Here is a 25,321-nt window from a genome sequence, read left to right on the forward strand (position 1 = left end):
TAGCTCAATCAAGTCATATTCATCATGAGATGTAATCTTCGTAGTAAAAAGGTCTCCTGGTCGCCCTCCTCTAACGTGGTCCAGATAGTCTTCAGCCGATCTCGTAATCTCACGGCTTGTCCGCGTCCCCTGCGAGCCCATGGGTCAATAGTGTTATCGATCGTGCGCTGTTCACTCTCGCCCAATGCAATAGCGCCGAGAACGGCGACAGGCCATAGCGAGTAGCCAATTAGGTATTTCTGAGCATCAACAATCTCCAATGTAGCCAATCCTTTTTGAAACAAAACCCTCATCTCGGCGGTCCGCTGCATGGCTGTTCGCAAATGATCTGCTTTCAGCAAGAGAATTTGTGCGGTATATACATAAAGGCTCTTCATGACATCGTCCATCGCACCGGTACATTTATACTGAACCAGTTCGGCCTGGAGATGTGTCCAAGTCTGGCGCTCGATTGGAAATAAAGGTCGGGACAATCTGGCGAGGCGTGTTACCTCTGCGACCATGATGAAAAACTGCCAGGACTCTTCCAGGACGAAACGCGGAACATCTTGTTCTTGTCCTGGCGTATCGGCGGGTCTCTTAATAAGACAACAGGGTATGTTGCTGATGACCAGGTCCAAGGAAGGGTCCAATAGCATCATAAGCGTGCTGTGATATAGAAAGGACTCGGCACAAGTGCGTTCAAACACCACGTCAGGCTCGGATAATGATTCAGGACCCTTTCCCGGCTTTCTTCGGGAGAGCAGCACGCCAGCCGCCTTCGCATGCAGCCCAATACTTGGGGGACTATCTGATCGGAGATTCTATGCAGGATTTAGTGTTTGTAACTGAGGCATTTCACTATTGAAGAGGAACGGCGCGTACTTACTTCAAACACACATAGCAAGATAGTTGTCGCTAGGAATCCATCTTCATTCCCCGCATCGGTCGCATCGGCCAGACCCTCCTGCAAACCACGCAGCGAACATAGATAGCGATCCATAGCCAGCGCTTCCCTGCTGAGATCAACCGCTGCGATAGCTAGCATAATTGCCATCAATGGCGGAAATTCATGCGCCAAGTGCAGCATGTACGATTGATCGATACACTCGGACGGGCATTTTGGCCGAACAAGACGAGGCATCACAACCGTGGCGAAATGGGCGTATAACTGGCGATGCTCGTCATCTGCGGACGATGGCTTGCTCTTCCATCGCCGAGCTTCACGCCTTCGGCCATCGATGGGTTGGTTGATCTTGCTAGGCCAGGCGCATGTGGCATTATTGTCGATGCACCGGCGACATGTCGGTCGACGCTCGTCGCATTTCTTTCGGCGTTGGCGACCTGCTTCTGGTCAGTGGATGGGGCTTGTTGGCTGGTCAGACTCGATACTAACACTGTAGACAGCCGGTACGGGTACGCACCCGGGCTTTGGATGCAAGAGGGGTTGCTGGCATCGAGTGATTAGAGGTTGTGTTGAATAATTAGCCCAGGTTCGGCAATGGGAGAGCATCGGATGGATCACGGATCACTTCCCCGCGATTCGTGCTCCGAGCGGAGTCATCGACCCACATTCCCAAAAAGACTGCACATGTCTTGTATGTATTCACATGTGCATAGAGCATCCGCTCTTGGAGAGCAGCTTCAAATAGCAGGAGAAAGGGTTGCCTTCTAAAATGAACACATAATTTTAACAGACTAGGCGCCGTAAGTTGCTCGATTTCCCTTTTAAACTTCTCAGATAGATTCTGGGATCACCCATAGACGTTTCAATCGAACTCTTTTTCAGTCTAATGAAGACCTCTGCTAGGATCCTCTCTAAGTTGCAGCCGCGTCAGCCTTTCTGCCACCGACAATCCTTCATTCAGTGGCCCGCTCAGATGTGTGCCGTGATTCCCCGGGGGTATACATCTCACGTCAAGATGACATCATGTTAAGGCTCATCAAAGCCGAGTACTAAAGAATCAAAGTCAATTACAGCCATAAACACATCGATTGCATGGGCAAGCACAGAATCGAAGCCCTCTATCTCGCTACTGAAGATGACAGACACCAATTCCACAACGTCCTCCCCCGACTCCCCAGTCAAGAAATTCCGCAGCACAAGCCTCTCCAACAGCCCAGAGTCAACACAATCAATTGACCCCGCCTTACTAGACGAGGAAGAAAACCCGCTCGAAGAAGGCATAGCCGATAATGTGGTCCCGCCATCAAAACAGTCCTACGCCATCAGCGGGGGAGGATACAACGCCCTAAAGACACACAAGGGCCAGCTCTACTCCGGGATGGCAGTCGGCGGCTCTCATACCTGGAACTACGACCCCGGTACATGGAAAGAAACCAAAGAAGAACCCGATCTATGGCGAATCGACTATCAAACGAACAAGCGACGCGCGCGTAATGCACCCAAGGGCAGTGGAGCACCCGTGGGGACGGAATATCACTGGTTAATCGTGGGGCACCAGGTGAGCATTACAAGACCACCCAATATAAATCTCAAACATCAGAATATCAGGATAGCAAAGAGCAACCTTGGAAATCTAACAATGCCTTTATCATAGCACGTGCGAAAGATTGATGCCAACACGTACGAGACCCATTTAACGGGTGCCAAGTATAAGTTGGCACACAAGTCAGCCACAACAGGGTCCTGGTCCATCCCGACAGTGCGGGGTCAACGAGAACGGGAAATTGATTTACTCGAAGATGCGCAGCGTCGTGTACAAGGATTGCCGCCGGTGCTTGCCAGCGAAAAGGTCAAGGTTGATCGGCGCGAGAAAGGGCAACAAAGCCTCGATACGTTGTTTAGTAAAGCTAGTCGTGGGAAGGCGGAGATTGCCGAGGCTAAGAAGCGGAAACGAGTTTAGTTCAACAGACGACTTCGTCATGAGCAGAGCTAAGTAGAATTGATGACTATCGTCATTTTCATGGGGGTTTGCGTAGTCGTGAGAAAGCAAGGAACTCATCGGTCCGACATTCGAGGTGGGGTGATCCACTCTGAAAGCAAGGTAGAAGCCCTTCGAGGTCTAGGTGCTACTTGAACATACATTACTGAATCTACAACAGCAAACACGGATCGAGGTATATAATTTCATGATTTGGGAGTATATCATGGTATCAGGTCTGATAGCGAAAAGAGGTATAAGAGCCAATTGAAACGCCCTTGGTAATGTAACGCCAAAACCCAGAGATGGAGACCAAAAATGCACCATAGGGTGATCGACTGAAAAGCGAATCCCGATATCGTCGCACCCGCGGGGGAGCCTGCTGATTCGATCTAAGAGAAAGCCCATCATAAGATAGACGCCGTAGGAAATCCCACAAATATTTCACGAGCCCGGAGCCAGTCCGTAGCCATTAAGAGAGCAGCGCGCATGGTGATTGCAAACCATGGTGATACCTCTTTCAGGGACCTGCCCTCGTCACCAGCCACTAAGACTGTCCACACTTAGAGGGTCACGCTTTCAAGATCCCGCATGACGATGGACATCTGAGCCCGCTTGGCTGCTTCAGCAACCAGGCTGAAGTCCTGGAGAAAAGGCGCTGTGGCAGTAGGACCCCCTAGGCCATTTACTTGGTGGGGGTAGTCGGCGGCAGCTTGATTTGCAGGCGGAACCTCCGTTCTTGGTAGGGACCCGTTCATGTCTTGAGAAACAACTGGTAACCCCGAGGAGTAAGCTGGATCAGAGAAATTTTGTGCTATAGGTTGTGTCTGCGACATGGCGGGTTGTGCAGTGTATGCCGAGGCTGGTTGGAGGGGTGTCGCAAAGGCAGGATTGGCGGGCTTCGCAGGGAGGCTGAGGGGATTTGAAGGTTGTTCTACCGATCCTGTGGAGTTGGAAGATTGAAAGAGGGTCGTGGTGGAGGAGGAGAAGGTAGAGGACTGGGTGGGAGTTTGGGGAGCATGGGCTGGTCGTAAGGTAGTATCCATGTTGCCCTCGAGGAAACGACGTTCTCAAGCCGGAAGGGAGCGCGATGGGTCTGGATGCAACGGGAAAAAAATGTAGGATCAGGGGATCCACGAGTATCGGAGAAAAGCCACTATGAATGAAGGGCTCGTAGCGTCACGACTCCGCGGATGACGATGACGGAGATAGCGTCGGCAAGGAACCGAGGCGCAGTGAGCAGGGAAATGGACGGCCAATAACTATCGCGGGGGGGTTAAAGTTCCAAATCGCTTAGAGAGTGACGATCTGGAGGGTGGGGGGTGGGTGAGGGAGGAGAGGCAAAGAGGTGAGGTGAAAGTAAGCAGATGAAGAGAGGAGAAAGGAAGGAGAGGATGTGATCTGGAAAGTAAGGAGGAAACCGCCGAGTCCAGTCTCTGGCGTGATTGTGATTGCCCCCCTTCGTCAGGAAAAAAAAAGCGGCTCCCTTTCCAGTCGATCCCGACAATGCCCCGCCGTGTATTGTGACCGTATCTCCACTCAGTCCCCGCACGGAAATACCTGGGGCCAGTGGCAAATTACCGTATTACGTGACGCTGGCTCGGCTTAAGTCACATGACTCCGGCACATGTCCAGTCCTTCAAGGGACATGTCTGGAGCTCCTTCCCCACGGTAATCGACAATTAGCCGAGGGAAATGATGACTGAGTACTAGGATTGGCAGGTGGACTATTGAGACAAAGACACTGATATTGCCCAAAGAGGTCAGGTCTGATTGGCACAGGAGAAGTATATGGGGCCTCACGCACCAACTGGAAAACCTCCGTCTACGAGCTGACTGTATCAGGAGTAGGCTACTCTTGGACCTCGTGTCTTTTGGGAGATGACAGGTGCAAAAGCGGGCGATATATCACAAGGAGCTACTAACATGAAAAGATCATCATTTGATCCTTCTTGTATAAGCAGACTATATATCTCGAGGGTCCCGCAATCTATACTTCGTAGTCACGTCACCAGGAAGATCATGTTTTCTGCCTCAGGCGCCAAGGCGCCGCTCCTGATAAGGCCCGATAAGCGATAACTGATATTTTCCAGAGTTTCTTGTGGTCTCTTGAGAGGAACAGCCAAACCAAATTGCGCCATGGAGGACGATTTCGAGACGGGGGACATGTTCAAGGACCCCGAGGGGATCTATGAGGAGGAGAAACCACCCACCTTCGCCGAGCATCAGATGCTCTCGGGAAAGACGGTGCGCGTGCGTCTCGTGGGCAGCCATCCGCTCTATGTACGACCCCGCCCAAGGCGAGCACATCGCATGATCTACCCCTCCATGGCAAAGTAGAGACCGCTGACCATTTTCGGCTCATTTCTGACAGGGCAACCTTTTGTGGAATGCTGGGCGAACGAGTTCCCACTACATCGAAGAACGGACTGACGAGCTGATCCGCGATAAGGATGTCCTCGAGATCGGAGCCGCGGCGGGTGTGCCCAGCATTGTGAGCGCCATTCAAGGCGCTCGCACCGTGGTGATGACCGACTACCACGATCCAGATCTTGTATCGAACATGCAATACAATGCCGATCTAGCCATTGATATGATTCCCAAGCGCGCCGACTCGCAGAAGCGACTGCATGTGGAAGGATACAAATGGGGCTACCCAGTCGAGCCATTGCTGGCATACCTGTCCTCTCCCAAGAATGGAGAGCCTTCTGGATTCGATGTGTTGATCATGGCAGATGTGATCTACAATTATCCCGAGCATGCGAACCTGGTCAAGACCATGCAACAGACCTTGAAGAAAACCCCCGAGGCCGTTGCATTGGTGATCTTCACACCCTATGAGCCATGGCTGCTTCCTCAAACTGAGAAGTTCTTTCCGCGGGCGGAAGAAGGTGGATTCACCGTGACCAAGATTTTCCAAAAGATGATGGGCCAAGTACTCTTTGAGAATGATCCTGGCGTAAGTGTGCGAAGTCCTCCCTCGTGGAATATTGACACTGATATTGTGCAGGACGAGAGACTTCGAAAGACGGTTTTCGGATATGAGCTTCGCTGGAAGCCAGATCAATTGGAGAACAATGCATCTAAGACTGCTTAGAAGTACATTGATACCCTGGCGCCCATGCGCCTTTAAAAATGTATAGAACTATAGTGTCGATATCATACCATTTGATTGACATTTCTTGACCCATGGGCTTTACTACAAATTATTTGTATTGTAGGTTGCAATCTGTATCACTCTAAAGGACTTTATCTATCAGCAGGTAATTGATTTACTCGTATGCAGGAACAGTGCAGTCTCTCCAAAGCGCACAGTAAAATGGCCCCTCCAAAGTAATGCGGAGTCACATGTCCCGCAACCCCGCGGCAAAAAAAAAATGTTCGAGAGCTTTTGAAACACCACAACCGTCCACGATGCCGGTGAGTATTGCTACCTACAATTCTGTCGCAAGGACAAAACTGAAATAACTCCAGCTCGTCATTCTCACCGGATATCCCTGCTCCGGGTTGACTTACCGCGCAAATCAACTCGCGTCGCTAATCGACAAGGCGCAAGATGAGCTCTTCGCATCCGTCGAGCCAGGCTCGCCAGCCCCACTGAAATCCCGATACAAAGTCCACGTTGTATCTTCTCATGACAAATCGCACCCAAGAACTGTCTACGATCATGCGAGGACGGAAAAGGAGGCGCGCGGTGTGGCATATGCACGGGCGAAGCGTGTGCTTGCGCGCGACAGCATTGTCATCTTAGATGGGATGAATTACATCAAAGGGTGGAGGTATCAATTGTGGTGTGAGGCGAAGGCTTCTAACACAACGTGCTGTGTGGTATGTACTTGGATTAAGTCATCGAGACTGGAGCATCGGCTGATTGAATTGCTCAGGTTCATGTTGGAACTCCCGTCGATCAATGCGTCGCAAACAATGACGCTCGACTACGCCGGCAAGAAGCCAAGCAAATGGATACAAACAAACCTGAGGAGGCACAAACACCTCTGACCAAAGAAACCACGCCCAAGCCAGGCGAGTCAAAAGATGACGACGAAGAAGAAGCATACCCGCCAGAACTCCTCAACAACCTCATCTTCCGCTACGAGGAACCCAGCACCCACAGCCGCTGGGACAAACCCCTCTTCACAGTCCCCTGGTCCGACCCGGAGCCCCCAGTCGCGGACATCTTCCAAGCGCTCTCAGGTATCGTCCTCGCCTCCGACGAAACACCCGCCGAAAGCCCAGTAGCCAAGCTCACCCAGTCGCTCGCATCATCCACCCTCTCCGACATCGCCAGCACAACCACCACAGGCCGAGCCTTCAACCGCGGCCAATCCACCCGACCAAAGATCATACCCCACCAAGCCACCGTGCAAGCCGTGGCGACCGACTCCGGCGCACTCTACGCAATGGAAAAGCGCACCACGGCAGTTGTAAATGCCATCCGCGCATTCACGCAGGCCAATCCATCCGCCGAGATAGCCCTGGCACAAAGCACACATCAAAAGGGCATTGCCATCGAGATTCCCGATGTTTCTATTCCAGTTATCATTCCCTCGCACGTTGCCACGACCGGAACGACGGATGAACTGGCTGGTGCAGGCGGGCTTCTGGCATTGCCGAAGCTACAGCGTATGCGGCGGCAGTGGATTAGTCTCAACCGGAGGTATATCGGTCATGGACATGGTACAGGGCAGGGTTCTTTGGCACCGGAGCGGGTTGGAGATGCGTTTGTGCGGTTTTTGAACCATGAATTTGGAGGCGTGGAGAACACTCATGTGTAGATTTGGGTGTCTTGAAATGTCATACATAGACGACGCCGGACGGAGCGGTGGTAAATGCTCGTTCCGTGCTGATAGAGCTTCATAGCGTATTATGAGATAACGAGATTACGATTTGGACAGATCCTTGACGTGGTGGATTGGATGAAGTTATATAGCTTTTAATTTTTTGGTAGTATTTTGCATGGAAGCACAAAAACATCAAATCAAAACAAACATCAAGAAGATAAGAAAGCAATAAAGGAAAATCTATCAAACAAGAAACCAATCTCTGACATCCACTCTACTGTTGTTTTCAGTAGTCCTGGAGAGCCATGGTATCTGCACCATGTCTCCTATCTATTCCTCCTTACGGCTACCATATCCCAGGTAAAGCCAGCATTCTCGTCAGCAAAGACTTGAAATGGTTCAATGTCCTCTGTGCCCGGAGTGCCCGGCTCCGACGCACAGGGATTTCATCTGGATATCCTTTCGGGAGAGGTTGGCCCATTGTAAGTCCCCTTATTGGCAACGACCTGATCTGATGCAGAAGTCGAGCCGGGAAAATTTCATCCTGGAAGGCAGTGCGCAAAGCACGCTTAGTCCATGAATGATTTGATCAAAAGATTCTTTCAGTGTTGAAAAGGCACCGCGGTAGAAAAACGCAGCTTCGGCCATAGAGTCCCAATTCTCAGGTGGCAGCAAACGATCCGGTATCTCCGCATGGGTTCAAAGTTCAAAATCCATACTGTATCCCATATTCCAGGCTTGGAAGGCCGGGGTACAGATCCTCGGAAGCAATTCTTCACGCGGGGAGTCCATTTGGCACCTTGGAAACGGCGTGGCCGGCCTCGAGGTGGCGGTACTGCAGGCCCAGGGTGTACAATTCCTGCATACTGGCATTGACCTTCTCGTGCATGGAGGTATCCTGCGGGGTAATCCTGGCGAGTTCATCAACCAGACGAGCCCGGCACTTGTAATAGTTCCGCTCGGCGTTCTGGAGACGCTGGCCATTCTGAGCAGAGCTCTGGGAAGCCTTGCCGGAACCAGCCTGGGAGTGCACAGATCGTGTACGCTTCATAGTCGGGGCCGGGGTGGCACCCGTAACCCCTCTCCTCTTGCGGTTGGATGAGGTAGAAGCCTCCTTCTTCTTGGGCGGGATGCCGGGGGAAGTCTCAGGCGAGCTGGGCTGGGAACTGGGCTGGGAAACAGGGCGTTCGCAGGAAACGTAGTCGTGGACACGCTTCATGTGGTCGTGCAGGTTCCATCTACGTGGGAATCCAAATCCAGGAACGGATCGCTCACATCCCTCGAACAGGCACAGGTGGGGGCATTCTCCGTGGCCATGCATTCCATGGGCTTCGCGCTCGTGACGGAACAGGCATGCGTTCGAGGAGAAACGCAGCATGTTGTCCACGCAGGAGGCGTGTTTGCACCGGTAGGGCTTCAGGTGGGAGTCCAGGTATTTACTGTACAAGTTGAATCGGTTAGCTGTTGGATCAGTATTGTTGGGGGTCAAATGCCACGAGAGGCTAGGGGGTACTTGCTGGTAAGCGCATTTTTGGGTGGTGGGCGTGTGGGTGCACGGTTTCTCTCCAACAGAATACGGGCAGTGGTACTTTCCATCATTCTGGGGGCCAGATGGTAGAAGTGGTGATCTCGCGGGTTGCGGGCATCGGCACTATCCTTGGATCTCTGGCGGGCTGGCTCTCTCACTGGCAGAGGAGGGAAGAAATCCGGCTCGGTCTTTACCTGAGGGAAGAACTCGGACTCGGACTTGACCTGGGACTGGGAAGTGGGCAATGTTCCACGGCGAGACTGCGTGGAGGGCCGGATGGTCCTGTGATGACAGGGGTGGTTGGTTAGATACTGTGATGGATTGACCGGCAATAGTTACGTCTAAGCACCTACCTGTTTGGATCTTTCTCGCTCAGAGGCGTTGTGTTTGGGAACAGGGGCTCCGCCGGATTGATAATGTGGTTGCCAAGGGGTGATGAATTGTAGTCTCCGAGAATAGTGTCATCATGGGCCAAGAAAGAAGGGAACCCAGAGTGGGAGCAAGCAGAGGTGATGGGAATATCATTACTGGCTTCCGTCAGGGGTGGAGAGACCGGCATGGTCTGGAAAAGGTTAGACGAGAGGTGATCCAGGGTAGTTCCTGGGTATTGGCCATCAGCCATCATAGCATTCCATGATTCGTGACTGGCAATCAATTGGCCATCCTCAGTGTGGGAACTGTGCGCAACAGACAGAGCATCATCTGGAGTGCTCGTTTGCACGCAGATATCATTATCCATGGAAGAGAGGTCCACGAAGGAGTAAAAGTCCCGCGGCATTTCATGATCATGCAGGTCTGAGACTGCTGGGAAGTCCACGCCTGTGTACATCACATCACTGGGTCCGACCGTGGGGGTCATCAGCTGTTGAGACAGCGAGAAAGAAAGCATTTGCACCTGGGGAGATTCCTTGGAAGACATGGCCTGTTCGAGAGAGTCTGAAGTGTTCAAGCTCCAGTCTTTCATATCCTGGGGATTTCCATGGGCTGTATGGAGAGAGCACAAAGACGAAGTGTCTTGGCTTGACAAGTCATCATCCTGGAAAGTTCTTGAGGCCATATTTGGTAATCCTGAAACCATGGAGGTCTGTCTGGACTGAGTGAGAGAAACCCTCTCGGGCTCGTTGCTGGTTCTGGGAGACATTGTGTATAGGTATGTTGTGAGAGTGTCTGTAGAAAACAAAAGCTCATCAAGTCAGTAATCTACACCCCAACTATTTAGAAAGAGCAAAATGAAATGAAATGAAAAAAAAAAAAAAAAGAACAAGGTCCAGTGGTCCAGAGAGTTATAAAGCCTAGGAAATGTTAGCATAGTCGTGGATTGTTGTGTTGATGGTTACGGACGCACCAGAGTCACGTTGTAGAGCAAGCACAGTCCGAGGTCGACGAGTCAGGATCCTGGGTATATATGGTGACAAGCGGGATAGATTCCAGGAGCGGCTGTGGTGCCAGCCTATCGCTATAGAGGTGGGTCATCTGTCGAGTCAAGTCGAATGTATCATGGCCAGCGATGTACTTTTTAGGATTCATCATCATCCATGGGTAATCCAGAGAGAAGAAAGAGCATTACTTTCTTGGTGATGACCAGCTGAGGCTTGCATGGCCAGGTCCATTCGGTCAGTGGCCAGTACAGTTCCAGAAGCGGCCGCTTCAAATTCCTTTTGAATTGGTGAGCAAAGCATAACAGCTCAAGATTGTCCAGGCAAAATCCATAGTGGCTGTTCGGTAAATAGGCCATGTTCAATATCCACGGAATAGTATTGTTCTGAAGAGGTCCATAAGGGAGTAAATCAATCCAGGGTATATATAGGCCAGTAGTAAAATCCAGGGAAAATCCATCCACTTCAGTCCAGGCTTGGACGAAGGGAAACCAGGTGAAAGGAGAGCAAGATCCAGGGCAAAGTAATCCATCGGAAGTAGGTTTTTTTTTTTTTTTTTTTTTTTTTGAAGAGTGTGCATCATTAACAGCGCTCAGCAAAGAGTCCAGTCACTCAGCGGATGCTAAGAACATATCCACGGCAAAAGAAGCATCATTCTTTTGTTTGTACTGCCAGAGACTGACAAGAACAGAGGCAAAGTACCAGCAGGTCAAGGCTAAGATCCACGGAGTCCAGGGAAGATGGCTGAAGTGTCGAAGTCCGGTCGATAGTACAGGTCCATTGGCAAGAATACTTTGGAAACAAACTTCGCATAGGAGAACTAAAGCAAAAAAAAGTGTAAAGAAACGTGATGGGGACTACCTGTTGTGTGTCGGCAATATGTGCAGACTGAAGAGAAGCCTGGGCAAGAACAAAAAAACAAGCAAAATCCTGTCCGGGGAGTATGTGGCTAGAAATCCTTGGGCAAGAAAAAGAAAACCACGGCAGTGAGTCGAGTATGATGGTTGTCCAAGTTCCAAGGGATTTAGAAGGCGTAGTTGTTGGTATCTGTTGGGGTATATAGAGGGTATAGATGTAGCAAGGCAAGAGATATAGTCGTCCACAAAAGGTATGGTCGAGTAGTAGAGGGGTATCCAGAGTTGGGAAAGGAAGAAGAAGAAAGACGAGAGGAAAGGGGGGGGGATCATCGGGTTTTGAGGACGCCCAAAAAATAACCGTGCTTTTTTTTTCTCAGGAGGGTTGAGGGGGTTGTGGGATTATCCACGACTGTTCAGCATGGCGTGTGCCAGACTCGCAGCATGCAGTTGCTGGCCTGCCTTGTTGGCACCATTGACAGCCAGTCCTGGGGGGGGGACAGGTCAACGAGCGGTGATGGTATTGCGAAACCCGGTTTGTGCGATGGATTACGGCGGATGTGCCCCGAGTGGGGGATATCCCAGAGAGTTCTAGCGGTGAGAGACTAGTTCGGCGTCTCGAGTGCTTGGCGCACGAGCTTCAGCGTCATGATTGGATGTGACTCGACGCTGACGCTGCAGGATGTCCCATTTGAACGATCGGCAGGTGCTCCGTCGCGTGTTGACCGGGATTGAATGGAGGAGGATAGTCCACGTCGGAGGGTTACGGGACAGGATCATACACCGTGAGCACCAGCTTGCGATGAGGGCGCAAGCAGCGCTGCAGGTTACAGCTGTCAAGAGGGGATCGTTGGATGAGAAGCGACGGGGAAGGAGGGAGCAGGGTGATGCGACCAGGGGACCGCGCATGATGCAGCGTTGCGAGCAACAGGTTGAAACAAGGCAGATTGGAATCTTGGTATTATCTAGGATGTCTAATTTGCTACGGACAAACTAACGACGGGACTCCTTTTCTCGAGCGGTCCATTTGCAGACCCATGAACGGAGAATGGAGGAGAGAAAAGAGAATCATCATTCCATGGATCCAGCGTTGCGGGACGGGGCGAACCATCTCGACCCACGTTGGGCATCATTGCATGATTGCAGGATGTTCGGGTGCCCAACCCGCTTAGCTCTGGTTTTGGAGAGCATCTCTGGCGGGCTGTGACTGGCTGGGGAATTCCAAGCGTGCACGGCCACCGAAATAATCCCGAAGATGAGAATATTCGATTTCATATTTCAAATCTGTGGGCATTCGAGTTAGCCACACTATTGAACTCTCTCGCAGACACGAAACAGTTGCAAACAGAAAGGAACACAATGGATATCAGATAAAGGTGAAAGATGGATCAAGTTTTTCGTTCAGCAATCCGAAGATTTCAGGTGAACTATGCTTTTGGTAGATTGGTTCATCATCCAAAGAAAAGAGAAGCACACAAAAAGGGCAAGGCAGTCCAGCGGACTTGAGATGGGGAGGTCCGCGCACCGAACAAAGCACGGGAAACCAAAAAAAGAATGGCTGCTTACCTGCGACATGGAAACCTGTGGACCCGGATGAGGTGGTCAGTTGGGATGAAATGTAACACTCTGAGAGATCATTGTCAGTGGTCGCTAGGCCGGTTGAGACTGTGCATCACATCTCAATGGCAGCGCTGAATGGCTGGTTGAGGGAGAAGGAGGAAAGGAAATTGGAGTTGCAGCAATTTTGTGCGATCAATCACGTGATCTGTTTGCACGTTTTGCATTGCCGTATGGTCCTCAGGCCACCATCGAGTCTCCACTCCGGCACATGCCTCCCATGGTTCTGTGCCCAGCTCAAAATAGCTCAAAATATACTACAACAATACCACTGATGATTTGACAATATCACACTGAGATGACTGGACAGGAGGACAGCTGCGTCGACATTCTGCTCGTCAGGGCATCCTGTCCAAGACTCAGAAGCAGAATTTCGCTAGGTCCCGACAGCAGGCCAACAACCCAGCGCCTCGCCAGCCCTCGACCTTTCGCGGGATTCCAGACCCGGATAACCGTGATGATGATAGGTTGAACAAGGATACAACCTGCAGAGATGGGCAGATGATGGGGGAAGAAGCACAGAACCAGTCAGTCGTACTGTCAACTGCTCACCATCGTTAGCTGCGGCCTGCCCTCTGCACACAATCCCCCCTCGCCCGTCAGATTGATTACTCTCGAGTCGTTGCACTGACCCTCAACCCTTCACGGGCTTCAGCACTACATCCCCGAGGTCTTCTCTATTGGCCGGGTCTATACCCGTTGACAGCACTGGCCGTCTCAAGACCTTGAAGCGCCGCCTCCTTCAAGACCCTGACTGGGCAGCAGTCGCCGCAGCTCGCCCGCTCAAAGTCACATTCACCTCAGCTCGAGAGGCGGAGCACTTTGGGAAGCGACGCAGGTTGACTGAAGAGGATCGAAAGCGTTTGTCAGCTACTCACGGGAATCAAGCGATACTTGCATTTCCCAGGTCCCATTACTGGAGAGATAGGGAAAGTTCCCTAGACAAGATTCAAATCAAAATCACTAGCCAGCCTGCCAGCCAACACTTACAGAACAGCCAATGTCAACAGACACACCCGGGTAGACACGCGAATCATGACTTCCCACAAAGTCCAGATCTACCCGGGCCCAGACTCTCAGCTAATGCACGCTGCAGCGCCCACTCGAGGTCAGACCTCTCTGCCTCGGAAGCCCCTCCTTCTGCTTCGCTCCCAATCCAGCACAAACGGCATTTCACAGTCGAGGACCAAGTACTTGGAGAACAAACTGACCAGGGCCTACGACTACCCTCATCATCACACCAACCTCGGCGAAAGCCCTCTTGTAGTCCCACGGAAACACTACGAGTCTCTCCCACTCTCATCGCTACTGACTCGCTATCCACTAACGGGACTCAAAGCTGGCTTCCACAACCCACCAGACGCACGTTCCCAAGTAGTCCCCTCCTTCAACGTGCGAAAAATGTTCATACTCTCGCGATGGCATCTCGTATGCCCTACCCGAGTCAAAATTCCTCCGATCCATTTGCTCCTCGCGTCCAGGATACGAGCCCTGCGGCGCCTGTGAAGATATTTGGGCAACTTGTTCGGATGTGTAGCATCGATGAGGCTGAACCATTGTGAACAGAGATGTTTGATTTTCAACCCATGTGCCAGTTTTAAAAAGCCCTTCTTTATCACGAAGTTGCTAATCATATACGTTATTACAGAGCCGCTCGAAATCAGCTTCACTTTTTCTTTCTTTTCAAAAGTTTTCTGAACTTTATCTTGCATACAGGGCCGCTCGAAATCAGTTTCACCTCTTTCTTTCATTCGATTCTTTCTCGAACTCTATTCTGAAACACGCTAGTATATTTTTAACTTAGCGTATCGTAAGATCTTGAAAGTACTTTTACTCAAAGTCACATGATTGTTTTCTTCTTGTAATGTACTTGAAATTAAACACGTTCCATTAGGGTGTCGAGGTCTATGATCATTGATAAGAGGCTTTGTTTCCACGGAAACATGTAAGGGCAAAATACGCTGGAGCTGCGTGGCCACCACCCATTATGAAAATAGACAGGAAGCAACGTAACATCTACCTCTGTGGGTATATCAGGAGTAACTGTAAGATTAGGAAGATTTGCTTGGTCAGCTTGATCAGTCACCTGATTGCGGGGTACACTTACTATTTCGTTCGCTGCGAACAAGACTCTGCCTGATTCAAATACTATCATGGCATCGGCGATATCATTTGGCGAGTCAAACTCTGGCTTACAAGCAGGTATCATCGATTGCAATGTCACTACACAGTTCTGTAAGTTGCGACCAAGGACTCGAATGCATCGATGACTGATTCGCGAGACTGCCTTAAGTACAATCGGAAACGTCATTGAATCAAGCGTGTTGCGGGATCTCTAAGAACGACTAGCCCTCACGATGACAAAGACCGTATTGAAAAGATCAACGGAGGGCTGCTCAAAGACTCATATTGCTGGATTATAGGCAACGAGGAGTTCAAACAATGGCAAGACAACCAGAGCAGCCGTCTCTGGATCAGGGGTGATCCAGGCAAAGGAAAGACAATGCTTCTGTGCAGTATCATCGACGAATTGACCCGATTGATCGGGGATAACTCGAATATCTCCTTCTTTTTCTGCAAAGCTACCGACGTGCGAATCAATAATGCCATCGCCGTTCTCCGTGGCTTGATATATTCTCTGGTCGAGAAGCAGCCATCTCTTCTCTCCTATGTACGGAGCCGGTATGACCAAGCGGGAAAGACACTATTTGAGGACATCAACGCACGGAACGCCCTCTCAAAGATCTTCACCGATATCTTGAAAGATCCGGCCTTACGAAATACTTATTTCGTGATCGATGCACTCGACGAATGCACAACAGACCTCCCTTTCCTTCTGGACTTGCTTGTCCAGGAATCATCCGCCCACTCGCGCGTGAAGTGGATTGTTTCGAGCCGTATCTGGCCCGATATCGAAGAGCGTCTGAACATAGCTCCCCGGGCAGCGCCGATTTCATTAGAGCTAAATAAGGCATCTGTATCCGACGCTGTGCGAAAGTTCATTCGTTATAAGGTTCACCAATTAGCAGAAGTCAAAAAGTAATACGATAAAACCCGGGATACTGTTTACCACCACTTGTTATCAAATTCGCTAGGAACTTTCCTCTGGGTAGCCCTGGTATGTCAAGATCTGAACAAATCATCGCGGAGGCATGTCCTTAAAAAGCTTAAGGAGTTCCCTCCTGGACTAGATGCTTTATATGGTCAAATGATTAATCAGGTTCGAAAGTCGGAAGATACTAAGCTCTGCAAGCAAATATTAGCCGTCGCGTCGATAGTGTATCGGCCTATCTCACTTGACGAACTGACCGCTCTAGTTGAAATACCTGCTGATCTCTCTGATGACTATGAAGCTTTACAGGAGATTATTTGAATATATGGCTCATTCCTGACTCTACGTCAGGGCGTTATTGTTTTCGTCTATCAGTCTGCGAAGGAATTCCTACTCGAGAAAGCGCGAATTGATGTTTTTCCTGGAGACAAAGAAGCCAAACATCTTGCAATTTTCTCGCGATCTGTACAGACCATGTTCAAAACACTTCGACGTAATATCTTCGACATTATGCTTGATAGAATTTCGACCGAGGAATTCACACAACTAAGTCCGAATCCTTTGGCAGCTGTAAAGTACGCGTATGTGTATTAGGTTTATCACCTTCAGGAAGGGTGGTATAGTGAAGACAAGGATCACAGCCTTGATAGTGGAGGGTGTGTAGATGGCTTTCTACGGCAAAAGTATCTTCACTGGCTCGAAGGTCTCGGCATTTTGGGAAGCCTATCAGAAGGCATAACCGCTATGCTGAAGCTGGAGGACTTACTCCAGGTAAGTGTTACTTAAATTCCGAAAATATCTCAACTTCTAACCAGGCACCTCATATAGAAAAAGGAAAGTCACAGGCCCTTCTAGCCCGAGTTCAAGACGCGTCTCAATTCATTCAATACTACATACATACAAGCAATCGAAAGCAGCCCCTTCAAGTGTATAGTTCAGGCCATATCTTTATCCCGACTGAAAGTATTACGAGGACCTGTTATCACAAAGAGAAACCAGATTGGATTTTGAACAGCCCAGTGTTAGATAAGAGCTGGAGTTCATGTCTCCAAACCCTTGAGGGGCATAACAACTGGGTTATCTCGATTGCCTGGTCATCAGATGGAAGCCGACTCGCATCAGCATCAGGTGATAGCACCGTCAGGAGCTGGGATCCGGCCACCGGCCAATGCGGGTCTACCCATGATATTCACCCCCCTCACTTCCTCCAATTTGATACAGTACTTCCGGAAATCGGTGTCATACCTACACTCTTTGATTGTTTCTCGAACCCTAATGCCAAGAAAAAGTTAAGCTACTTTTAGCATAGTCAATAGGACCCCTGGTTTGTAGACCTTGTACCGTAAAATACCGGATAATTGTACTTTATGGCCAAGCCCTGTGTATATTACATGTCATATCCATGTACAGCGGCGTTCCAAGAGTATTTGCGGCTAAAGCATTGCGCTGGTGATTTTCTTATATAAACCGCCGCCTGAATAACCTATTCGCCTTCTCCGCTATCGGCACAGCCGGAAACTTTGAGGGCTTCCAGGGTCATTGAACGTCGTACTCGAGGGTCGCATCTACCACAGGATACTAGATTTGGCCGAAAAGGGTCATACTCTAAAGACAAAGCTTGGGAATAGAATATGTACATATCAAAGCTTTTATAGTTGCCCTCTTGGATATTTCCACACTCGGATTGACTAAATAATAATAATAGTAATATACACATTGAACGTGCGTCTCCTCATCACTTTCCGAGCACCAACTCCAGTTGCGCATCTAACTTAGACACCCAATAGTCCAACTTAGGCGCACCCCACATGATGCCCATGATGGACAAGCAAAGAACATCGACCTCTGGTACCTCAACAAACGGAATAATCAGATCTGTCTCATGGCAGCGCACGAACAATGGATCCTTACTTCGGACAAGCCGCATCCAAGTCTCTGCAGACTGCGCATCCCACAGGCCCCGACGCGCTGTGAAGGACACGCCTCCCGAGCAGCTGGTTTGACGGTTTCGCATCATCAGGTACACGCACTGCACATAGTTGCCAATGAGCCAGATCCTGCGCACACTCTCTGCGAGTAACCAGTCGCGCCACTGTTGGCCTGAAGGGTCATTCAAGCTCTTAGTGCCTAAGCCTTGAGAGAATAGCCCGCCGAAGCCAAACGAGGTCTCAAGATAGGCATCTAGGTTAGCTGCTTCCCAAAGCTTGTTGATCCAGCCGTTCAGAGTTAGGATAAGGGCTTCAGCTTGTGCTCGTTGTCGAATATCTCTATCGAATAAGCGGATGAACTGGTATATGAAGAGCGCTTGTACGCGTGCAAGTTGCTCAACCGTCCGGAGAGAGGCAGGACCTCCTACTCCGGATTCTGTGACAAATGATTGCTCATTCAGTAATTTGTTGGCGTTTTCTTCTATAATCCTCATAAGGACTTCTTCATTTTTGTCATTCTTTATCTCGTATAAGGCCACAGCTGCAAAAGCATCCTGCAAACATAGTGGTAGCCTAGATTCGGAGTATAATTGCCTGTGCAGGAACGGACAGTGAGTATCCTGGACCCACTGGGAGAGCCACTTCCTGATAGTCTGAATGAATTGCTTCAAGTCAGACATATGGATGTTAAAATTCTCGTTATGCCGTGCCGAGTCAAGATCATATATAGTCCACGTGTCTGTCTAAAGGAACCAAGCGCTGTTTGCGACTTGGGTGTTATTACTCACGGGACTGCTAGAGTCCAATATGAGAAATTCCTTATTAGTGCCATCTTCACAAGAATAGTTGGAAACTTCTAAATTTCCTGGCACGATTGTCTTTTCTGCCCTCGGATGGTGCAACGAGTTGAGCTGGCTCGGCTCGAAGCCCTCGGTGATTCTTAACGCTCGGACGGCTCGACGCGCATACGGGCGACCTGAGGGGTACTGGCAAGATACGTCCTTTTCTACGCATCGATGACAAGCTGGAAGACGTTTGTCGCATCGGCGCTTTGCGCGAGTACACGGCACGTATGCTTTCCGCCACGTCGGGCTCCACGCGGTAGGTGCCTCGGAATCTATGTGGGTTGAACCCTGCGAAAAGTGTAGCAAGGCGAAACTCTGACGGCTCCTTGTTGATACGCTTGGTACTTAGTACGTACAGCTTGAGTGAAGAAATACAATCACCGTGGATGAGAAATGGTGCAAGTTGAGTCGGATTTGGGCGGGCGGAAAACTGGTGGAACTTTACGGGGCCGACGTTAGAGCCGGCCCCGCTTCGCCACTAGTACTCCGCCTACCGGACCAATCAACACACGGTAGGCTGGTGGATTGTTCGACTGAGTACACGCAAAGTTGCGGGATGGAGGTGTCAACCTTCCGCAGAGCCACATGAACGACCACGTTTAGAATCACGTTATAGGGATTTGTAAGCCTTGGAAATAGTACTATATTCCCGCCTTTGATCGTGGGGCTGCTGCGTGATCTATGCTAGAAGGCAATATATATAATAGTCTTCGGTCTCGGCATGTAGAAAGAACTACAAAGTACTGTCTATCCCACTCGCTTTCTTCACTGCCAACTCTTTCGATATTGAATCTACTATCGCCAAAATGCCCGCTGTCGCCGACAACTTCACTACGGTCACCCACCGTGAGCCCTACGCGTCTATCTCCCCTTCCCGCCCGCAGCTCTCGTAGAAAGGCAAGGTCGTTCTCGTAACTGGAAGCTCTAGTGGTATTGGCTTCGCTATTGCGCGCGCCTTTGGCAAAGCAAGTGCCGCGAAGGTCATCCTGACCGGTCGTAGCTAGGGCCTGCTCGATACTGCCGTCGCCACTCTAAGCAAGGAGTCACCCTAGACTACCTTTATTGCCCGTCTGAACGACGCCTCGGATACTGCTAGTATCGAGGACCTCTGGAAGTAGTTTGATGCCGAGGGTTTGGTCGTCGATGTCGTCGTCCTGAATGTGGCTCGAATGCAGCCTACCGGGTCTATCCTCGAGATAGGGTACAAGGAGGTAGTGGCCGACCTTGCTACAAACGCCAATTCAATCGTAGCCTTTGTCCATCTTTTCTATCATCAGGGTAAGAGAGATGCAAGCAAGAAGTTAGTATGTATTTCAACATGATAGCGCTATCTCTATATAGTCTAAAGAGTGATAATGACTGACCGATTTCTCTTGCACTAAGTCGGTGGTGAATATATCGTCCAGAGCTATTCACGATTTTGGGCTTACAACTAAAACCCCAAATTACTCGGTATCTAAGAGTGCAGGAACAATCTTGGTCCAGCAGATCGCCAAATGCGTATCGCCAGACGACCTGCAAATCGTCAGTTTCCACCCAGGATTGATCTTTACAGGGGCGGCGGAGAAGGCCGGGTACACGCGCACCACGCTCAACTGGGATGATGGTATGTGCAGAACGTGAAACTTTTACGTGGAATATCAGACCTCCGCAAGAGAAGTTACTAGGAGATCGAAGGTCACTTTGCTAACGATATTCTGTTGCAGAGGACCTTCCTGGCCACTATGCCGTGTGGGCCGCATCGGATGAGGCGAAATTCCTGCATGGACGCTTCACCTGGGCAACATGGGATGTTGATGAGATCTCTTCGGGCAAGATTAGAGAGCGTATTGATGGGGACGCCAACTATCTCAAGGTGGGCGTCGTCGGTCTCTAAGCATGTCATTATATGTGGACGTAAGAGATAGGCCCAATACAGATCTTCATGAAGAGTTAAGAAAAGTGCGTTCTACTGAAGTCTAATCAACGGTGGAAAAGCCATGGTGGGTGTGTGACCTTTACATAATGAAGAAATTGTGGGAGTTGCTTTGCCTATTCTTGAAGTGGGCAAACTGTCCATTCTGTGACCGGTGGTCAGTTCAAAGAAATGAAGAAGAGGTTCTATTGATTGCCGTGATACATGGTAGATCAAGTCTGGAGAGCTACGAAAAGACAGGAAGCTACTGGCTATATGTACTGTAGGCGATCGAACATGATCGCTGTCCCCCTACTGTCCTTAGCCATCCATCCTGTATTCCTCCTGACTAGCGGTCTAGTCATCTGTCTCGGCTGGTGGTCTCGTCTGTCTCGGGCTAGTCTGTCGGATAAGCATAGTCCGTTGACGGGAGGACGCGGTCGGTCCCGTACTGTCGTCATGTTGGATATCCGTCTGACCGTCGTCGAGGCTGTCGTGTCTCCTGTATCTCCGTTCGGTCCGTGGCGTCCTGCCAGGTCGTCGGCCCGATCGTCACACACTCTCTCTAAGGCCATCTACACGTACTGTACACGTATCACTGCTCTGTCAATGTGTAATCATCGCTTCACAGAGCACGTAAATGGCATAGAGGTGCAGTACTAGCATCTATAATTGGTAAAAATCACAAATACACCTGTTCAATTACAGTTAAGCCTCCCTGGCCAATAGCTGCTAAAAGTTGTATGTCGGAGGTGGGGTAGGGGTTAACCAGGGATATGCTGGTCGGATTTTGCGAAATAAAACCGACGAAGACAAACGAGTCGTTCTATGGAAGGACACCAATACTGAGTTTCCAAACCGGGTCGTGATCCACAGGAAGGACAGAGGAGAGTAACAATTTCTCTGCTGGGATATCATCGGAGACACAGAGCCTGGCCAAATCGGGCGTATTCTTGGCAGCTATACGGAGTTAACTTATTTTGAAAGGACCTCCCAAGTCGGACTAGGCCGACACTGACAGGATCAACGACAATAGTAAACTTCTTGCCGCTTTTGGTGACGGCATATTTCATAATTCCAGACGTCGTCGTTCATGTGGCTCTGCAGAAGATTAACACCTCCATCCCGCAACTTGCATATACTCAGTCGAACAATTCATCCAGCCTACCGTGTGTTGACTGGTCTGGTGGGCGGAGGACCAGCGGGCCCCCACCGTCGGCCCGAGAAAGTTCCGTCAATTTTCTGCCCGTCCAGTGGCGAAAGGGCTAGTATGAGCGAAAACGTCATGTATAAATTGCCACCTAACAAAGTTACCGGGGTATAAGAGCTTCTGGACGTCATCATTAACCCATGCCATTTTACGGGAAGTAGGTGCATGCAACACAACAACCATGAATATCATCATCGCGGGGGCAACTGGGTTTGTCGGAGGCGAGATAGTGCGCCAAGCTATCGTTAACGACAAGATCAATCATGCATACATCCTTACCCGCAAGCCGATACCGGAGGAGCTTGCTCGAAGCCAAAAGGTGACAATCATCCAGCATGACGATTTCTCACATTATCCTTCGGAGCTTCTATCAAGACTTCAAGAAGCCGAGGGCTGCCTATGGTTAGTTCTCATATCAGCAAATGTCCAATTCGACTTACATTGACCAGAGTGCGCATTTAAGGGCTTTAGGTGGTCGTGCGTCGCAGTTCCCGGACGTTGACACGGCGAGGAAAGTGTCTGTTCAATATACTCTTGCCGCTGCAGAAGCTTTCTCAAGTATCCCAAAGGGCAAAAAATTTAAATTTGTCTTTCTCAGTGGCAGATTTGCTGAATGGGACACAAACAAAAGACTGTTTTTTATGGCAGACACAAGACGCATAAAGGTAGGAAACTTCATCTGAAAAAAAATATTACAGTATTTTCAGAGCTGCGCTTACTCATACCTACGTATAGGGGGAGGTTGAAAAGGGCCTTTGTGAGCTGGCTGATACGAATCCTGGAAAATTGGAAGTCTGGGTAGTACGGCCGTTTGGAATCATCCCGGTTAATGCGGGAGTGATGATGAAGCTACTTGGACACCTATCCAACTTCATTGATGTTGATCTGCTTGCAAACAACATGATACGTATTGTTTCCGAGGGCTACCCCGAACGAATCATTGAAAATGAGACTCTACTGGCCATGTGAAAATAATGCCCACGTTACAGTGGATGGATCGATGGATCGATCATCGCATTTATCCTGATCCCTCGCAATTAGTTGAAACTCTGAATCCAGGTACAGGTGTGATAATCTTCAGAGCTGTCTTGAGGACACATACCGCTATTTGTAGCCAAGGTAGCTGCCTGCATCCTGCAAAGCGCGTTATTCTCAAGAATCCGATCATAGTTAATAGGAGTAACATGCCGCTGGGGAGTCTGTTAACATCCTTGCGTGTTAGGTTATATCAGGAGGGTGTCACGAAGCGTCGAGTAACGAAAGCTGTGGCTGACAGGCTGAGTATTGTGATGAGCAGGGTCATAAGTAGTCTGGAGGTAATCAGTCACCGTTGCGCTGTTAGCCCCCAGACCATCAGTTGGATACGGGAGTGGTAAAGGGAAGTGACTGACACTGCCAGATTCTAGCCAGACCGGCTCAACGATCTCTATGGGCATACGTGGGATCTCGGGCACATGTTCTAAGGCCCTGCTCACTTCTTTGTGTTTGACTTGTTTGCATTTTCATGGAAAATCCTAGCAAAGATTGATATCCCATACAGTTTCGAGACATGACATCATACGATAATCAGAGTAAGATACTGTATGGACAATGTTACAGTACAGGAACATTTATTCCGGGTTTCTTCTTAATATACTATAGTGGATCTTGGCATTAGGGTTCGAGAAATCACCGAGGAGTGTAGGTACAAACAAACCAAACATGTCAAGAAGAAGGGGCAGTTGGTTGTTTGGCCACCTTTGCAACTCAGATTCCCACCTCCGGTCAAATGCTCTCATTCCACAGACAGAACTTGTTGAATGAGCGAAAAGTAGTGCATAAGTAAAAAGTATTATCTGGTGGGGTGTTTCTTAACAACTTGGTTATTATCGATTCTTCACGATGCTAGATTTCTTGCTGATTCCACCGCCTGTTGAAACTAAGAGCCTTGTGTGCTAACGTTGCCTTCATCGGGAGAGCGCTGACCATGTTCAACGACACATTTGCCGACCGTCTAGATTCTCAGGCTCGTACGCCCGATGTTTCGAACCAGGATTGGCAATACGCACCCACTCCAGGATACTATGATCACACACCACCCTCAGGTTATGGATTCAGCCCTTCGCCGGATTACTACACTTTTGTATTCATACCCTAGATAGGGGATTGAGTTCTGAGAGCGCGAGGAATATAACACGATCTGATGAACAACCGATCGCCACTGTTATTTGAGATATAGCAAATAAAGAGGGTCTGGATGGTCGATACTCTGCTGGCAATTACAACAGGTTAAATCCGTTATAGGTTATCCTGGAAGAGTCCTCACTTAAGCCATACCCATATGTTCCTGGCAAGGTCGAATGGTGGGTCCTAGACGTAACAGGGTCAGCGGATCCTAAAGAGTAGTTTCTAGAACGAATAATTCATCCAAGACAATACAGGGCTATTTTTATACGGTTATTTAAAGTAGTATTAGATTACAGCCAAGTACGGAGTAAGGGGTAGCCTAACTAGAATAGGCATAGTATGATGCAAGATAAAGTTCAAAAACAAAATAAAGAGAAAGAAACAGGTGAAGCTAATTTCGAGCACCCCTGTAACATTATACCCGTTCTAGTTAGGCTGCCCCTAGCCCGGGTTTCGAGGGTAAACCAGAACAACTGTAAATAAACGCTTAAAGATAGTCATTGTAATGTCCTGTATGGGCGATTCGTTGTCTACATAGAACAGACTCCTTGAAAACAAGCCAAACAGCGCAGTCGGTTGTCTGGCCACCCTGCAGCTCGCATTCATACCTTGACTCAACTCCCTCCCAACGGCAGGAGAGCAGACGAAAAGTACACAGATGAACAAGTAAAGGGAGAGAAAAAATACGGTAGGGTGTTTATTCAAAATGCGTTACCATCGGCTTTACATCAATTTACAGCTCTTCGATTACACCACACCGCCGTTGAACGTGAAGACCAAACTACCCTAACATTGAAGCGTTCAGGAACTGTTCACTATGATCAACGATTTTCTTACCCTGCTAATTCCCAAGCTTACCCGCCCAACGTTTCGGGCCCGCATTCGCGATACACCTCCACTTTAGAATTTTACGACGACACAACCCTTAATTCATGGGTTCAGCCCTTCACTAGATTATTACCTCCAGAGCGGCCCCGTAGCCCCGACCCCCCCCGAGCAAGACGCACCAAGGCTTCTTCAACTCTGTTAGTGGGAAGTAAGAAGTTAGTCAGATGACGAGCTTTCACCGAGCTGCATCCGATATACAATAGGAGTAGAAAGTCAAAGTGAACAATCATTTCAGGGGGAGGACACAATCAAGAATGCGGCCCCGGCTATAAGTGCTTATTGGCAGTAGTAGGCAGAACAGCTGATAAGGCAGTCTTC

General features: G+C 49.6%; 11 protein-coding genes across 11 annotated transcripts; 7 read left to right on the top strand and 4 right to left on the bottom strand.

The window, feature by feature from the left end:
- Nucleotides 1-8: 8 nt before the first annotated feature.
- On the bottom strand, nt 9-1,436 carry N7458_001132 (Zn(II)2Cys6 transcription factor; the record flags this gene model as incomplete). Its single annotated transcript, XM_056904515.1, has 3 exons — nt 9-803; nt 869-1,323; nt 1,376-1,436. The coding sequence occupies 3 exons, from the start codon at nt 1,434-1,436 to the stop codon at nt 9-11; spliced, it is 1,311 nt and encodes a 436-aa protein (XP_056768622.1).
- Nucleotides 1,437-2,021: 585 nt separating this feature from the next.
- On the top strand, nt 2,022-2,846 carry N7458_001133 (uncharacterized protein; the record flags this gene model as incomplete). The annotated part of the gene is made up of 2 exons (XM_056904516.1): nt 2,022-2,444; nt 2,541-2,846. 2 exons carry the CDS (start codon nt 2,022-2,024, stop codon nt 2,844-2,846), a joined length of 729 nt encoding a protein of 242 aa, XP_056768623.1.
- Nucleotides 2,847-3,427: 581 nt separating this feature from the next.
- Nucleotides 3,428-3,910, bottom strand: N7458_001134 (uncharacterized protein; the record flags this gene model as incomplete). Its single annotated transcript, XM_056904517.1, has 1 exon — nt 3,428-3,910. One exon carries the CDS (start codon nt 3,908-3,910, stop codon nt 3,428-3,430), a length of 483 nt encoding a protein of 160 aa, XP_056768624.1.
- A 1,093-nt stretch (nt 3,911-5,003) lies between these two features.
- efm7 (putative nicotinamide N-methyltransferase Nnt1) lies at nt 5,004-5,961 on the top strand (the record flags this gene model as incomplete). Its single annotated transcript, XM_056904518.1, has 3 exons — nt 5,004-5,147; nt 5,239-5,823; nt 5,875-5,961. The coding sequence occupies 3 exons, from the start codon at nt 5,004-5,006 to the stop codon at nt 5,959-5,961; spliced, it is 816 nt and encodes a 271-aa protein (XP_056768625.1).
- Nucleotides 5,962-6,278: 317 nt separating this feature from the next.
- N7458_001136 (putative RNA polymerase II Elongator complex associated protein Kti12) lies at nt 6,279-7,639 on the top strand (the record flags this gene model as incomplete). Its single annotated transcript, XM_056904519.1, has 3 exons — nt 6,279-6,284; nt 6,339-6,692; nt 6,749-7,639. 3 exons carry the CDS (start codon nt 6,279-6,281, stop codon nt 7,637-7,639), a joined length of 1,251 nt encoding a protein of 416 aa, XP_056768626.1.
- A 781-nt stretch (nt 7,640-8,420) lies between these two features.
- Nucleotides 8,421-10,314, bottom strand: N7458_001137 (putative C2H2 finger domain protein; the record flags this gene model as incomplete). Its single annotated transcript, XM_056904520.1, has 3 exons — nt 8,421-9,084; nt 9,159-9,455; nt 9,527-10,314. The coding sequence occupies 3 exons, from the start codon at nt 10,312-10,314 to the stop codon at nt 8,421-8,423; spliced, it is 1,749 nt and encodes a 582-aa protein (XP_056768627.1).
- A 3,018-nt stretch (nt 10,315-13,332) lies between these two features.
- N7458_001138 (uncharacterized protein) lies at nt 13,333-14,039 on the top strand (the record flags this gene model as incomplete). The annotated part of the gene is made up of 2 exons (XM_056904521.1): nt 13,333-13,487; nt 13,640-14,039. Coding segments are annotated over 2 exons (555 nt in total), but the record flags the coding sequence as incomplete, so codon positions are not given.
- A 1,134-nt stretch (nt 14,040-15,173) lies between these two features.
- N7458_001139 (uncharacterized protein) lies at nt 15,174-16,063 on the top strand (the record flags this gene model as incomplete). Its single annotated transcript, XM_056904522.1, has 2 exons — nt 15,174-15,255; nt 15,444-16,063. The coding sequence occupies 2 exons, from the start codon at nt 15,174-15,176 to the stop codon at nt 16,061-16,063; spliced, it is 702 nt and encodes a 233-aa protein (XP_056768629.1).
- A 1,744-nt stretch (nt 16,064-17,807) lies between these two features.
- N7458_001140 (uncharacterized protein) lies at nt 17,808-18,680 on the bottom strand (the record flags this gene model as incomplete). The annotated part of the gene is made up of 1 exon (XM_056904523.1): nt 17,808-18,680. The coding sequence occupies one exon, from the start codon at nt 18,678-18,680 to the stop codon at nt 17,808-17,810; it is 873 nt and encodes a 290-aa protein (XP_056768630.1).
- Nucleotides 18,681-20,014: 1,334 nt separating this feature from the next.
- Nucleotides 20,015-20,721, top strand: N7458_001141 (uncharacterized protein; the record flags this gene model as incomplete). Its single annotated transcript, XM_056904524.1, has 3 exons — nt 20,015-20,149; nt 20,334-20,451; nt 20,552-20,721. The coding sequence occupies 3 exons, from the start codon at nt 20,015-20,017 to the stop codon at nt 20,719-20,721; spliced, it is 423 nt and encodes a 140-aa protein (XP_056768631.1).
- Nucleotides 20,722-22,130: 1,409 nt separating this feature from the next.
- On the top strand, nt 22,131-22,918 carry N7458_001142 (uncharacterized protein; the record flags this gene model as incomplete). The annotated part of the gene is made up of 3 exons (XM_056904525.1): nt 22,131-22,351; nt 22,413-22,614; nt 22,685-22,918. 3 exons carry the CDS (start codon nt 22,131-22,133, stop codon nt 22,916-22,918), a joined length of 657 nt encoding a protein of 218 aa, XP_056768632.1.
- Nucleotides 22,919-25,321: the final 2,403 nt, after the last annotated feature.

The sequence above is a fragment of the Penicillium daleae genome (genome assembly GCF_028827525.1).
Source record: "Penicillium daleae strain IBT 16125 chromosome Unknown utg000002l_segment0_segment0, whole genome shotgun sequence".
In the NCBI taxonomy this organism is placed as follows: Eukaryota; Fungi; Ascomycota; class Eurotiomycetes; order Eurotiales; family Aspergillaceae; genus Penicillium; species Penicillium daleae.